Below are 14145 nucleotides of genomic sequence, written 5' to 3'. Positions count from 1 at the left end.
ATGAACCGTGTCCAAGGGTAGCGAAGGTTGTCGGCCGATTTGTAGCAGGGAGCTCGGCGCCGTGATCTGTGGCGCCGAGCTCGGCGCCTGCCACGTCAGATCCACGAGAGAAGGCAGTGCCAGGACCTCGGCGCCGTGATCCATGGCGCCGAGACGTGAAACCTCGGCGCCATGATGCATGGCGCCGACCCCCTGGGTCCATTTCTGCATTTAAATTTTCCAGGGGTCCAATTGTGAATTTTTTTCAAAAAAAGAACCAAATTGTAAAAAATTGGGCGGAGTCGGCTCCGAGCGTTCCTCCACCGTGCACCGACGTCGGCCGACCGGAGTTTTGGATCCATGGGCTGGGGCGAATTCCCAAATCCAAAACGATTGACGGACTGCGGCAGTTCTTTTTTAAAAAACTTTTCACTTCATAACATCAAATATTTAAACACATACATAAAATATTAAATAAAAATAAAAATAATAAACTACACAGTTTATATATATATATGTATTTTACGATTTTTTTTAAATCTAGTTAGTTTATAATTATACATTAATTATTATAGTTATATAGGTGTTATAGTATCCATTTTTTTCGCGAACTAAATCATGCGTGAGCGGACGGATTGGAGAGCGGACAACAGACAGCGGCCTGCGGCGCCACAGTGGATTGAAGCGATATTCGTGTTTGCGCGGCCTTTGGACGATGACAATTGACACCGACGGCGTGCTGCATTGGGTATTTGGGTTGGGCCTCTTTTTTTCATGAAGAAAAAGAAAGACACGTCGCTGGCCAAAAAAAAAAGCTGCCGCCACCTCCACACTTTTTTCGGGTTCTTTTTTTTTTGTTGAAGTACCCCTCCATTGCACATCTCGTACTTCCATAAGTAGGTTATTTCACATAGGTTATTTCACATCTCTTTTCTTATTGTATTTATGCTAATTTTTTTAGCAAATTAGCGGTCATATTTTATCATGCCTTAAAAATCTTGCACACTTTTTTACTAATATAACATGCGAAGGCCAAAAAAATCTTGCTTAAGGTTAATCGCCAATCAAATACTTATCAATTTGATCAAACCTGTCTAGGGTGAGACTAACAATCAAACAACCTTTAAACCTTTTGAAATTTTTATTTAGAGAAATGCATTGGCTATGCTATAGTGGACGGAGTTACAACATTTTGCCTCCAACATTTTTAAATGAGAAAACCATTTTTATAAAAAAATGTTTGATTGCGCTCAGCCACGCCCGACCTGTGCTGTGCAAATCTAAGTGCTTCCAACTTCTCCAACGAATGTTTGATCGGTTCATATAAAAATGGTTTTGCCTCTGAATTCTTAATTGTAGTAGCTTCTCTAGACGAGCTCATCACACTCTTTTAAAAAAACGTTTGGTTTCGATCTTAACCTAGTAGGTTCTCTGGAGGAGCTCAAACTCTTTTGAAAAACATTTGGCTGAATAGTTGCTCACTTGCAATATGGACAATTTTAATTGAGACATGAAATGCTTAAAGATGGTGCATAATCCGAAGAAGCCATCTTTTTTTTGGCCGGTCTTGCAAAAACGGCTCATAACTCTAGGTCCTTTTCTGTGTGGAACACTTTTGCTTTTGATCATTTGATATAGCTTCATCAAGAGCCGAAGAAGGGAGCTGGTTGGGAGAACTAATGGTCTTGTACTTCTAGTGGTAGGAGAAAATATTTTCTAAAATTGTGCAATCCATTTGTATATTCATATTACTTGCAATGAAATCTACGAACATGATCTTAGAGCATCTCTAAGAGTCTCTAAAATTCACTCCGTAAATCATCGTTTGGAAAGGCACCTGCGTAGAAACCATTTTCTATAAGTTTTCACTTTTCAACAACTTTTCTATATCCTGTGTATAAACATTTTAAAAAGACATTGGAGAGCATTTTTCATCAAAATATTTATTCCTAGCAACTTGGAAGGATATAGAGAGTCTCTTGAAGAAAATTTTTTATTCCAAATTTCTTGTTAGCCAAAGATAGAAAAAAATGACTCTTTCGAGTACACATAAAATATAGAAAACCTATCGGAAAGATATAAAAAAGCAATTTTTGTACAAATGACTCTTTAAATAATGTTTTAGACAGTGAACTTTACAAAGATTTTTGAAGATGCTCTTACTCAGTTATATTTTAGCCTGCAAGAAACAAAAGAAAAAATTGAGGCCCGCGAACTAAAATGTTTGGTGACAACACATTTTACATTTTTACCATCTTTTTTTTTGTACCCACGATTTGTATGACGAGATTTCTTCGCCGATCCGCGGCGGGACCGAACACGTACCGAACTTTATTTTCCCTCGTTACCATCGTATATAAAAGTATCACGAGCCATGATCACTGACCGACCGTCGTGTACATATAGTACGTGCAAGACACCAAGAGGCTCCATAGGAAACCTTTTGCTTCCTTGGCCGCAACAGCTCGAGATCTGTCGTTTGCTACCATTATTTGTCTCTGTCACAGAGATCTGCAGATTTGGTCCTTTCAGAGTTTGCAACCTTGGCTCTTTGCATTGAACCCAAAAAAAAAAAAAGGTTTCCTGTGCCCGGATAAGGCAACGGTAAATCCGTTACAGGACACGCCGTTTCAGCATGCATGCATGTGCCGATTCGTTTGAGTTTATCAGACAAATTTATCTGTCATTTAGCAGTATTTTTTTTTAAAAAAAATCAGCCAATAATACTTTCTATTATGGCTTATCAGTTAAATGAACAAAGCGACGGCACGAGCCCATAGAATTGGATGCTTGGCCGCGAAACGAAACGCACCGTAGAAATTTTGCATGACTGCTTTGCGCTGCAAGATCTGCTGAATAATGCAATCCGGCAAGAGCAAAGTCTGCTAGACTAGTCATGGCCCGGGTCAAATTCTATATTTTCTAGAATATTTGTAGATAATATATATTTTCTGTAATATATTTATTTGGAGATGTAGTGATATAATCCTGAGCAGTACTTTTTAGCGAACGAACATTATTTCCTCTAATAACAAATAGTGTTTTCTTCTCATAATAGTTCAGGCTGGACAAAAATGACATAAATCGAGCAAATAGGTAAATACTGAACGGGTGTCACAATCTCACAGGTGGAACAATATGTTACTGACAGTTCAGGATTGTGGATCACACCCTCCGTCACAGAAAAAAAAGAGTGCAATTCTAATTTTTTATGAAGTCAATCAACACTAAGTTTGACTAAATCTATAGGTATTGATGTTTATGATAGCAAATAAGTATCATTAGGTAAATCACTACAAATTTGGTGAAAAAATGATATTTACTATAAATTATTAAATTTAGTTGAACTATATAGAAAAACTGACTTGCTCCAAATCTAGAATTACACTCTTTTTATGAAGGAAAAATAATAGCATTTATTTCTACGGCTAGCTGTTTCCAATAGCAGTGGCATAATACGGTATTCCACAGTGATAAAACTATAGCAGCAAGTGAGCACACTAGGGTGCGATTACCATCCAAACCACCACCAAACAACAAAAGGTAGTCAGGAAATTGGTGTGCACTCACAAAGATATAATAAGTTCCCTAGTCACTGTAATGATCCTAGATCTTGAGCTAGGAAAGGAATAGCTGCACCCCTTTTACTGTGTTCTTTTTTCATGAAATACTTTGCACTATTTCATACTCCCTTTTACTTGAGATAAGTGGAACAAGCTTGGATTTGTAGAGACATGCCATGGCAGCATGGCTAGAAAATCCATTATTAAAAATGTAGACAACTCTAGACATTTTTAAGGAAATGCAAAACACAACTTTCCTCTTCCAATCTGTTCTGTTTCCTTGTATTTCCAATTCAATACCCAAATCAAAGCATCCCTCCTGCAAAGGTTCTTAGAAAGCAAATAAGGGAGCATGAATACAAGATGCAACAAAAGAATTATCTCATCTCTACAAGTCTACAATACACAAGTCCAAGGCTCTATTCCACTATCACCTAAACCAATCCAGCAGTAACCATCACTATCACTGGACTGTCAATTGTCAAATAGCTTTGCATGCCCAAAACTCATAAATTGGGAACAAGTTATAAGCCCATTGCAAGTCATGGCTTTTACCATTTCAAAGTCAAACATGGTTTATAGTTTCTTTTGATTCTTTTGATACTGTGAACTACTTGGGCACACCAAAATTCTTCTGAGTGATTAACATGCTTCAAGGCTTCAGGAACCTGACAGTGAAAATAGGACCAATCATCTGCAAATCCTCCTCCTTTTGCATGCTGATGAACTTTCATTGCATACTGGAGCTCCAGCACTTATCTCCTCACTTTGTTGGCTTTCACATGCAACTACACCGAGAACGCCTGTAGGGCTGTGCTGCTTGGGGAAAAGTGAAGAGCCATCTGACTTGATAATAATGTCTCCCATAACAATCTTGTCTTGAACAATTTTATAGCATCCTAATACTCTTTCCTACAATGTATTGAGTGATATAAACAAATTTAGCAAGTACCAAAGTATAGATTGCTATAAATCAAGGCATAAGCTAACTCCTTTAATAAGGTACTGAGTTTCTATAATCCAATTCATTTCTGGAATCTGGATTGCGGTGATGTGTATGCAATACCTTTCTTAATTCTTTGCGACAAGTTGCCACGCTCTCAAGTACTGAACTATCATGTTTCCCCAATGCCACAAGAGCTATACTTGCAGCAACCTCTGATGGTCTGAAAACCAATAGCTCAGCAACTGTAGACCAAAATCCCATCTTTAGGAATCGATAATCACATTCAACTAATTGAGTGAAGAAAGGGTACACACACACACACACTTGTACTTAGAATCATACCTTTAGATGTGCTCAAGATAAGTTCAACCGCGCGAGAGAGTATGATTTCGGACACATCACCGTCACTGAATTTGTGAAGATAGTAGTCAATAAATGAGCAAGGAGTCACAGCTTGCATCCTCCAACTCAAGGTATTGAGCACTAAAATCTCCATTGTGTGTATGGTATTAGGCTCAAACACATACTCTGCATCCACCACCTATCAAAACATTGGCTCCAACTACTTTAGAAATACATGTTTCACACAATATGTGCAGATCTAGTTTCAAGAAGTGCGCCGATCTATAATTGAACTTGCCTGCAAGTCTAAGGGATTGAAGACAATTGTTTCCTCCATTTTTGCAGCCAAGGACAGGCAAGCCACTGTTAAGAGTTGTGTCATCCAATCTTTCTCTAGCTGCAATATAAAAGCAGTTGCACCATGACTTGGTTGGTATTCATCTCGGTACAATCAATAAATCCAGACGGCAAGAAATGGATGAGGCACGAAGCTGAGAAAGTCCTTACAGCATTATGGTACACAGAGAGAAATCGGTCCATGTAGTTCACTGACAAGACCACCGTCAAAGGCCCCAACTTGTAATACTCATGGACCTGTACATCACTCGTTGCAAACAACGGATTCGATTAATCACCAAGCTAAAATAATACGACGAAGCGCAGGTAATAAATCAGGAACAAGAGGACCACAAAAGGCGAGAAAGATGACATTTTTTTTACCAAGTTTCTCCACAGCACAGCTCATCCTGAACACACAGATCAGTGAAAGAATCAGGAGAGAAACTCACCTTCCAAATCCAATCAATGGCGGAATTCCTGATGGCCACCAAATCCGACCCGCCCGGCTGCTGCAGCAGCAGCCGGTCAGCGTAGCCCTCCATGGGAAGGTGATGCTCCTCCCTCACAAGGTACGCCTCAATGCAGCTCTCTGACTGCAGGGGGAAGTCAATCGACAAGGCCCCTGAAGGAGCGTTGGCATGGCGCGGCGGCGGCCGAAGAACACACGAAATCCCTTCTCTTTCTTCCTCCTCCTCAAGGTCGAAAATGGTGGTACTGTCCTCTGAACAGAGGAGAACGGATGCAGCAAAGTCGAATCTTGGCGTCATTCTAGTATTTCCAAGAACCACACACTACTAGGCACGAGCAGAATGCAGCAGGATAGGTTGGGAATGTTGCACTAGTTATTTGCGGCATATCATTCCGTTCCAGTTTGCATCGTCCCCCTCTCCCTCTCTCCTAACAAGGAATGTCTCTATTAGCTTCTGTTCTTCGTAGACGAGAGCAAGAAGACGATGGGGAAGAAGGCAGGAAGGGGAGGACTGGAGGAGGCTACTGTAGGGAGAGGGGTTTTGTACTTTTGTTAGACCTGAGCATTTTAGAGGCTCACGGTAGGGGTAAAAGAAATAAAATAAAAAAATCCTATCTACCATCTTTCCTCCGGACGTGTAGGGTCTAACTTGGACCGCTTGTGCATTTTAAGCAAAAATATAATATAAATAAATATTTTGGACTGTACTTAAGTTGAGAAAAAAATATGGATAAATAAAACTATGAGTTGATTCCACTTGCTAAATTTTAGCCAGCTAAAACTATTTTAGCTACTTTTAAGTGACTATTTTATTCACCTGAGAGTAGATAAAATAGTTTTAGTTGACTAAAATTTATCAAGAGAAACCAAACAAGCTTTGTGCCTGCACCCTGTCCATGAAGACTTGCGGGCTAGACCAAACCCAAGACTTGCAGGCTAGACCAAATCCGACAGGTTCTGGCGGGCTAGATGGTCCCTGGCTCCCTGCTCTAGATGGGAGGAGCACGTCTAAATTTCTCATGACCCGACGAATCGTCATCAACTATTACATTAATATGCGTGGGGAGAGAACTCATGATTTGCTCAAACCTTTGCTCACATTCATACCCACTAGCAGCTATTACATGAGCTACTCTATTACATTCTCTAGGGACAAAATCACATTTGAATCAATGAAAATTTGCTTGTGCCATGAACTTCATCTCTAAAATCAATCCACCTGACGAAGTAGCACCATAGTCATTTGAATGGAAAGCATGTTTGACCTGTGTTGGGCATCAGTTTCTAAGATCAAATTACTTATTCCTAATCTTGCAGCCTCCTAAATCCCATGTAAACAGGCAATAATTTTAGCTTGGAAAGCTCCCAGCAGATGATTCACTTTGCCTTTGCTTGAGGACACAACATCGCCATTAGAATCCCTGTTAACAAAGCCCCATGCCCCCATCGATGATTCCTGCATATATGTGCATCACAATTCAACTTCAAAATTCCTGGAGGAGGCTTCTTCCATCGCTCACGCTCCCTCGAAGAACATTGGGTTGCATGCATTCAGTGTAGCTCCAAACCTTTTGCCTTTTATACACATGTGCACTGATGACATTTTTTATCTAATTCTATGCATCTATTCAGTTATCTAGTGAATGGTACTCTTGAGTGCCAAGATCCTTTGATGTGCATTGATGAGTTAGAAGGACCAAAAATCTAAGGCCGCCATAGTTAAATCTTCAAACTCTATTTTGGATCTAAATTTCTAGTGTATTGTAAATTTTACATATAGTGCATATGTTTGAGTTAAACCTATTTGTTGCATTCACCCTCTTGCTCTAAGAACAACACATCCTACATAAAGTATGCTAGTGTAGATGCCACGATTTAATTTCTTAGTTTTGTTGCATAGGTAGAAGTCAAGAGGTGGCAGGGTCACCACCACTGCAAGCTTATATGAATGCTTTGTTAACTAGAACTTACTTGTAGTTGAGAAGGATAAAAAAGGTGAGCAGGTACGAACGTTTACTCAAGACTTGAGCAAGTGGTAGGGCCATGTTGGGAGTGATACCCAAATGGCAAAGGTTCGCTTGGGTAAATTAAGGACCGATGAGTCATTGCTTTTATGTATGGGCACATTTCCATGCAAACAACATGTTTGTTGATGGGAATGATAAGTTGAGTACCATGTTGTGCTGATTCACCCTATGGATTTGGTGCATCTTGGGCAAGAAGTAGTTGAGTAATATGGAACCCCCTAATCATTACTATTCATTGGGCGTCTTAGCCCAACATGAGAAAGGTTGGAGGCATGAGTTATCCCTTATAGACTGATGGGTCATATGGATGGTGGCTTTGCTTTCGTGTTGGAAAAGTTGTACACCCATGCAGGGTTTTGAATCAATCCGAATTGTCATGCTCTCGGTTATGAGCACACACTCTTAATTTTACTTCAAACATACAGTCTCAAAATGGGTTTATGGAAGATTGAGCTCATGTTACATGATCACTTTATTTATGCAAATTCTTGATGATTGAATTGTAAGTCATCAATGCCATGTCATTTATTTATTACCACCACTTCATCAGGATCTTTTGCAAATTATATTGGTTCACTCAAAATTATTAATTCTTGCGCATCCACCAAAACTTAGTATTGGATATGTGCTACAAGTATCATTGTACTTATGTGCTGCTACTAAGTTGTTTTGCAAATGCCTAAAGGGTGATGTTACCATGTTGTTCCATTGGGGTTGGCAAAGTGAATGCATAGTTGGAGCCCATCCAAATTATGGTGGTGATGCTCTATGGGCAAAACTGCTTACTTTATTGCTATGTCTAGTATTATTGTGTTGCGTATAGTAAGTTTAAGCCTAGGGGAATCTAGCAGGATGGTCATCTAGCTCAACTAATAGCATCTAATGTTGACATCATCTTCACATGTAGATATATCATGTGTAGAAGGAGGTCTTTATAAGATTTTGAATTTAATTTGGGAACCTAACATATGAACAAGACTTGTAATTAAACATTTAAAACTTGATCTCATATGTATCCTTATAATGGTTGCCATGATATGCATGTGGACATAGATGAATTTTTGGGACACATACTAAAGATTTCTGGGGTTAATTTGTTCAAACTCCACTAGTGGAGTGATCGATGGACCGATAGCTTGGTTTAGGTGAATTAGTTAGACAACTGCTCATAGTCCATCCTATTAAAATTTAAAAGATACCTTCATAAAGTGATATCGATCATGTAAGGAGGGACATTGATATGTATTCATAATTTAGTTATTAATGAAACTAATTAAACAAAGGTTCATTCAATCATTCGTATTCATCATTATTTTAAGGCATGCATCCCTAGTCCACTTTGTCATCTACAGGGCAGTTCACTTGAGTCGTTCATCATCATCAACAACAAGTTGTATTAGCTAGGTTCTTGCTAGGTTAAGGCCACACTGTGTACATGTCAGTGTGAAACCCCAACTCCATGACAACACGTAGGAAGGCCAAACTCCAAGGTGAAAGACAGAGATAGTGGTTGTGTCTCCATAGCGGCCAGTGCTAATAGAGTGGTAGTGGCACCGCCGTTTGCTGGTCCCGTGGTGTGGTGATGCACTCAAACTCGTGATATTTCCCATAATACTATGCCCAAAGGGAAAATAAAATCCATAATACACATTACTAGAGAATGTCTCCAAGCACGCAACCTACATTCACCCTAGAGTGTCCTTTGTCTTCTCAATCATCCTTTGCAACATATATTGATCGGTAACCAAGTATTGGGGCCAAGTCACATGTAGCCATTCACATTGTGACTAGCTCAATTGCATTCATTACTGCACACATTAATCAGAATACTTGTGCTCATCAATCACTAAAACCCCATAATCACCACAATGGGGCCTTGATGCATTCACCTATGATCTAGATGGGAGCAAATACACATATCATGGACACATTTTGTCATCCAAGATAATGACCAGCAAGCAATGTTCTAGCACAAGTATTATGTTGAACTTGTGGGATTCTTAAATCCAACTTGTTATTTTGTGAGTATAATCTGTAGGCTTCTCAACCTTTTATTTTTAAATAAGAAAAATGCACCTCAATGTAACTAGACATTATGTTAGTAGAGTCCGTTGACTTTTTAAACCTTTTTTGAAATAAAACACAATTTAATGTAACTTGTTCTTTTGTTGGTAGCGCTTTATTTGGCCCAATGTAGCTACCATCACTATACTGTTTAGCTCTTGAATCACATCCACTATTGAAAATATTCCATGTCTTCCCAATATACTGGTACGACAACTTACCTTCTATGTCATCCTGATGATAATTTGTTTGAGCTCCATATATTATTGTTGCTATGTTTGTTATTCTCAATGAAGAAAATCCATTTTTTCTATAACCATCTAACAAAAGAAAGAGAAGGTACATGTGTTCTATATGTTTCTGCATGTGTTCCACTTGTCACTAATGTTGGATGAAGGAAGCCAAATGCCATGTAGGTAGATAAATCAAAACATGGTTATCTCGAGGAAATTTAAAAATATTAAATGAAATGGACATTAAAAGAATTAAAATAAAATTAATAAAAAATTTTAGATGAAATATTTAGGCAAAACAACACCTACACATTTAGTCATATGTGTTGGTCTTGGAAACTTCTATATATAATTATTTCCTTTAGTCTTCATGTTTGTTTTAGTTTACCTATGTATGACATGTCACTTTCTTTGTCCACTACCAGTGGCAAGTGGCACACATGCAGAAACACATATGACACATATAATTCCTCTTTCTTTATTAGATGATTATAAATAAAAGAGATTTTGTTCATTGAAAATAATAAACACACATCAACAATGTTTGGAGCTCAATCAAATAATCACCATGATGGCCCTGAAGGTAAGTTTTCCTATTAGTATATATTAGGAGGATGAGGAATACCATCAGTAGTAGCAGTTGAGATTAAAAAACTAAACAATATGTCATGGGTAGTTGTATTGGGCAAGATAAAGGGACACAAACAAAAGAATGGCTTATGTTGAGAAGCCTTAAAAAGGGTTGAGAAGACCACAAACACTTCCAACAAAATAATGATTTAGATTGAGGTACCTTTTTCTTTCAACAAAAAGATTTGGAAATGAAGCACAAAGATAATAACAAAAATGGCAAGTAAGGTTAATAAAGCCCATAGGTTTACAACACTACCTGGGTTCGAGCATTGGTTGTTGTTGTTGGTCATCCTGGACGAAGAAGCCTCAGTGATTTACTTATCAGCTCCATCTAGATAAGAGGTTTGAAGTTTGATACAAAACTCATCAGAATTAGTAATATAATCTTTGTTTCTTTGGTAGTCAAAAGCAAGGTAGAATGTGACGTAAAAATAACAACATAATTTGTAGTAGTCATGAAATGGATGCAACTATTAAGAAAATAAGACGTAGTTTGCAAGTTGGCCGGACAATAATAGAATCAAGATGAAATTATTGCGTGTCACATGAAAGGTGGATATTTTCTTGAAGTCAAAGTAAAGTTGTGATATATATGTTACAAGTCTTCAACACTGAATAAGATACTTTTGAAAATACCATAATGAAGCAAATAGCCAGATTATTGACAGTGCATTCGTTAATATTTTTTTATGATTCTAGTAGAGAGATATTCATAATTGGTCATTATCGAACTCATAGACTTTTAGTAGTACCATGTGATAGCAAAACACACCTAACGAAGAATAAATAGTTCGAAAGGACCATCGTGACGTGCATCATGCGCCAATCTCCACCGCAAAACTCCACAATCAACAAGAACACAAAGGAGCACATTGACTAGTCAGCGTGCATCAGGAAGTTCTTTGCGGTCGCCATGCGAGACCGATGCTTGACTATTGTAGGTGACGACCTAATATCCTTGATATTAGCAACCTCGGATTGGTTGACTATGTACAACCTTGAGGGCACATGTCACCTCCACTGCTGGGACCACTGTAGGCAGCGTTGGAAATGACATATCTCTGAATGTTAGCCGCATGGCATGGTGCCCCTCAGATTGATGTTACTTTCCTAGGAACTCCGTAGTCAACAAATCTAAGGCTGCAAATGATGACAACAAGTAGATCTTTGCCCTCCTATATTTCTCCGCAGCCGAGCGTGTGATATACCTTTTTATGGACTGCTTGGTTTTCTTCGGTGATCGTTTTTGAGTTGAATGGCATGCGAGCCACATGCCCACATGATGTGCACAAGAATCCTTGCTAGGACTATGTATTCGTGCATGTTGTTATATGAGAAAATGTGTAGCTAATATTAACCAAATATGAAGTAGCTTATTGTCAAAAATCTTCAAACAAATCTATTATTAACAGCCTAGTAATACGTCACCATGGTGTTCCAAAAATTTTGTTCGGTATGAAGGACATGTAAGATGTATATGTGACTTTTTTTGGAATAGATGTATATGTGACTTAAATTTTCTATATAATACAAAAAGGGATGAAGGCACAGATAGGTAAGTGCTCCAACTCACATAACAAATTGTCTATAACTCTCTAATTCTTCCTGTGTGACTCCTTGATAGTGCTCACTACTTCTGTTAAATAAAGGCCACCTCTAATCCATGACTAATTAATCATGCAAAATATATTTGTTGACCTCTTAATTTCTATGGTTGTTTGGATGAAGATAGAAAAAAGATCATACTAACCTTAATAAAATCTTAACTGAACCTATGAATGCAATGTTCTCAAATCCAACTCATTATTTTCTTAATTGCGCTATTGCAATCGATCTTGCTGCTTGCAACAATCAACTATATTGATCGTGAACCCTTAACCTCTAGTGCCCCATATTCATCATAAGATAATTTGTTGGCCTAAATTCCATCCATGACTATCACTACTGTTATCTTCATAACACTACAACGGTGTCTTTTTGGCAGGCGATCAAAATCACTTTACCCAGGTAGGCAAGCAGTCCACATGCATTCAGTCCGTTAATTGCTTTTAACTGAGATAGTCAAATTGGACCGCCTCCGAAAAGGTACTTTTGGAGGCGAGTGGACTATAAAGCCTACCTATGAAAATAAATAAAAAATAAAAAGTTCCAGGTTCTAGATCCAGCTCTAGTTTTCAGAGCCACCGTCACCAAGATCCTCCACGCCTGACACTCGCCACCCTCCATGCTCCTGTCACAACATCCCTAGATCTACCCGCTCTAGAGTCCCACCACCCATGAATATACAAAGAGGGAAAGGGAAGAGTGAGAGAGATAAAGAGGGGTAGAGAGAGGGGGGAGATGGAGAAAGCTATACCTGTCCCGCTGCCACTGCCTTCCACTGGATTTAGCCACCATCCTCTAGATCTTGCCACCCTCCACCAGATTCCCATCGGATCGAACCCATAGGATGCAATATGCCAACCATCGGATAATAAGCAAGCCCACAGGATGTGAGGGGCCTGGCATGACCACCCGTCGCCTAGGTGCCTAGCCACCCGTGCTAGAAGAGGACCCGCATAGCGCCACCCACGTCGGAGAGGTCCCGCTTGTCCTACATAGCAAAGCAGGGCCCGGAGTGGAGTGGAGAGGGAGCGAGCGGCTACTGCTCTGGTCTAGGGGTTGCGAGCGTAGGGGAGAAGGGGAAGGAATCACAAGCGCAAGAGAAGGGGAAGGAGAGACCGCTGCTCCGCTCTGTGTGGCGGCGAGAGGTGGCGAAGTGGAGAGAGAGAGAGAGTTGCCTTTTATAGTTAGGGTTTGGTGTGGGCTGATGATGGGCCTCGAGCCTTTTAACCAAGGTGGGCCTTCTAAGGGGCCCGCTATCTATTTTCCAATGGGGCCTCTCTCTACATCAATTTTTAGAGGTGGTCACTGTAAATCGATTTTACGAGACATGCAATTTTAACTGCCTCTCGTAAATTGGTTTTATGAGACGGACAATCTTGACCACCTCAGTAAATAAAATTTTTGCCTCCGTAAATGTATTTTGTGAGACAGTTAATTGTGACCGCCTCCTTAAAAAGGTATGTCTCATCCTCATGCATCTTACAATATAGTTGAATTTTGTGACCACATCTGTTAATGTTTGGACAGTGTCTCACAAAATCATTTTTATGGTAGTGTAAACATAAGTCGTTTATTCATAGGTATCCAACAGAACAAGAAGTTACACACGTCTTAAGAAATCTTTGCATGCCCGACACATGTCATTTGGTTGTGAATGAAAGGAAGCCACTATCATTCAAGGGTGGACAAACAACAAGCATCTCAAGGAACCTTTGCATATCCACCATGTGCCATTTGGTTGTGAATAAAAGGAAGAAACTTGTCATGAGGAGGTGGTCAAATGGAAACTTGGCGGAACAAAAAATTTAAGACGTATGTTAGGTATGTCCTAGAAAAAATGAATATTAATGATAGCCAAAATGCTTAGGCAAAATTGAAAGTAGGACCCAAAAGTAACTTCAAATTACAGATACTTCTACTATCAAACTAGTTTCCTTTGCCACCT

General features: G+C 39.3%; 1 protein-coding gene and 1 long non-coding RNA gene across 2 annotated transcripts; both read right to left on the bottom strand.

Moving 5' to 3' along the window:
• LOC8070781 (cyclin-D3-1) lies at positions 3796-6185 on the bottom strand. The gene is made up of 6 exons (XM_021449150.1): positions 5619-6185; positions 5338-5424; positions 5129-5227; positions 4831-5029; positions 4609-4730; positions 3796-4454 (listed from the first exon to the last, which is right to left on the bottom strand). Exons 1-6 carry the CDS (start codon positions 5934-5936, stop codon positions 4233-4235), a joined length of 1047 nt encoding a protein of 348 aa, XP_021304825.1. The 5' UTR covers positions 5937-6185; the 3' UTR covers positions 3796-4232.
• LOC110430711 lies at positions 6717-13345 on the bottom strand. Its single transcript, XR_002448065.1, has 3 exons — positions 12952-13345; positions 10852-10926; positions 6717-7094 (listed from the first exon to the last, which is right to left on the bottom strand). It is a non-coding gene; the product is annotated as an uncharacterized LOC110430711 (long non-coding RNA).

The sequence above is a fragment of the Sorghum bicolor genome, chromosome 10, assembly GCF_000003195.3.
Source record: "Sorghum bicolor cultivar BTx623 chromosome 10, Sorghum_bicolor_NCBIv3, whole genome shotgun sequence".
In the NCBI taxonomy this organism is placed as follows: domain Eukaryota; kingdom Viridiplantae; phylum Streptophyta; class Magnoliopsida; order Poales; family Poaceae; genus Sorghum; species Sorghum bicolor.
Note: the sequence above shows the minus strand (reverse complement) of the source record. Positions and strands in the feature narration are given on the sequence as shown.

Excerpts from the sequence above, each read along its gene's own strand:
- LOC8070781 (XM_021449150.1), bottom strand. The coding sequence starts at position 5,936 with ATGACGCCAAGATTCGACTTTGCTGCATCCGTTCTCCTCTGTTCAGAG. Across the intron at positions 5,228-5,337 it reads TCTCTGTGTACCATAATGCT|CTAGAGAAAGATTGGATGAC; the intron begins GTAAGGACTTTC and ends TTTATATTGCAG. Across the intron at positions 4,455-4,608 it reads GTCGCAAAGAATTAAGAAAG|GAAAGAGTATTAGGATGCTA; the intron begins GTATTGCATACA and ends AATACATTGTAG.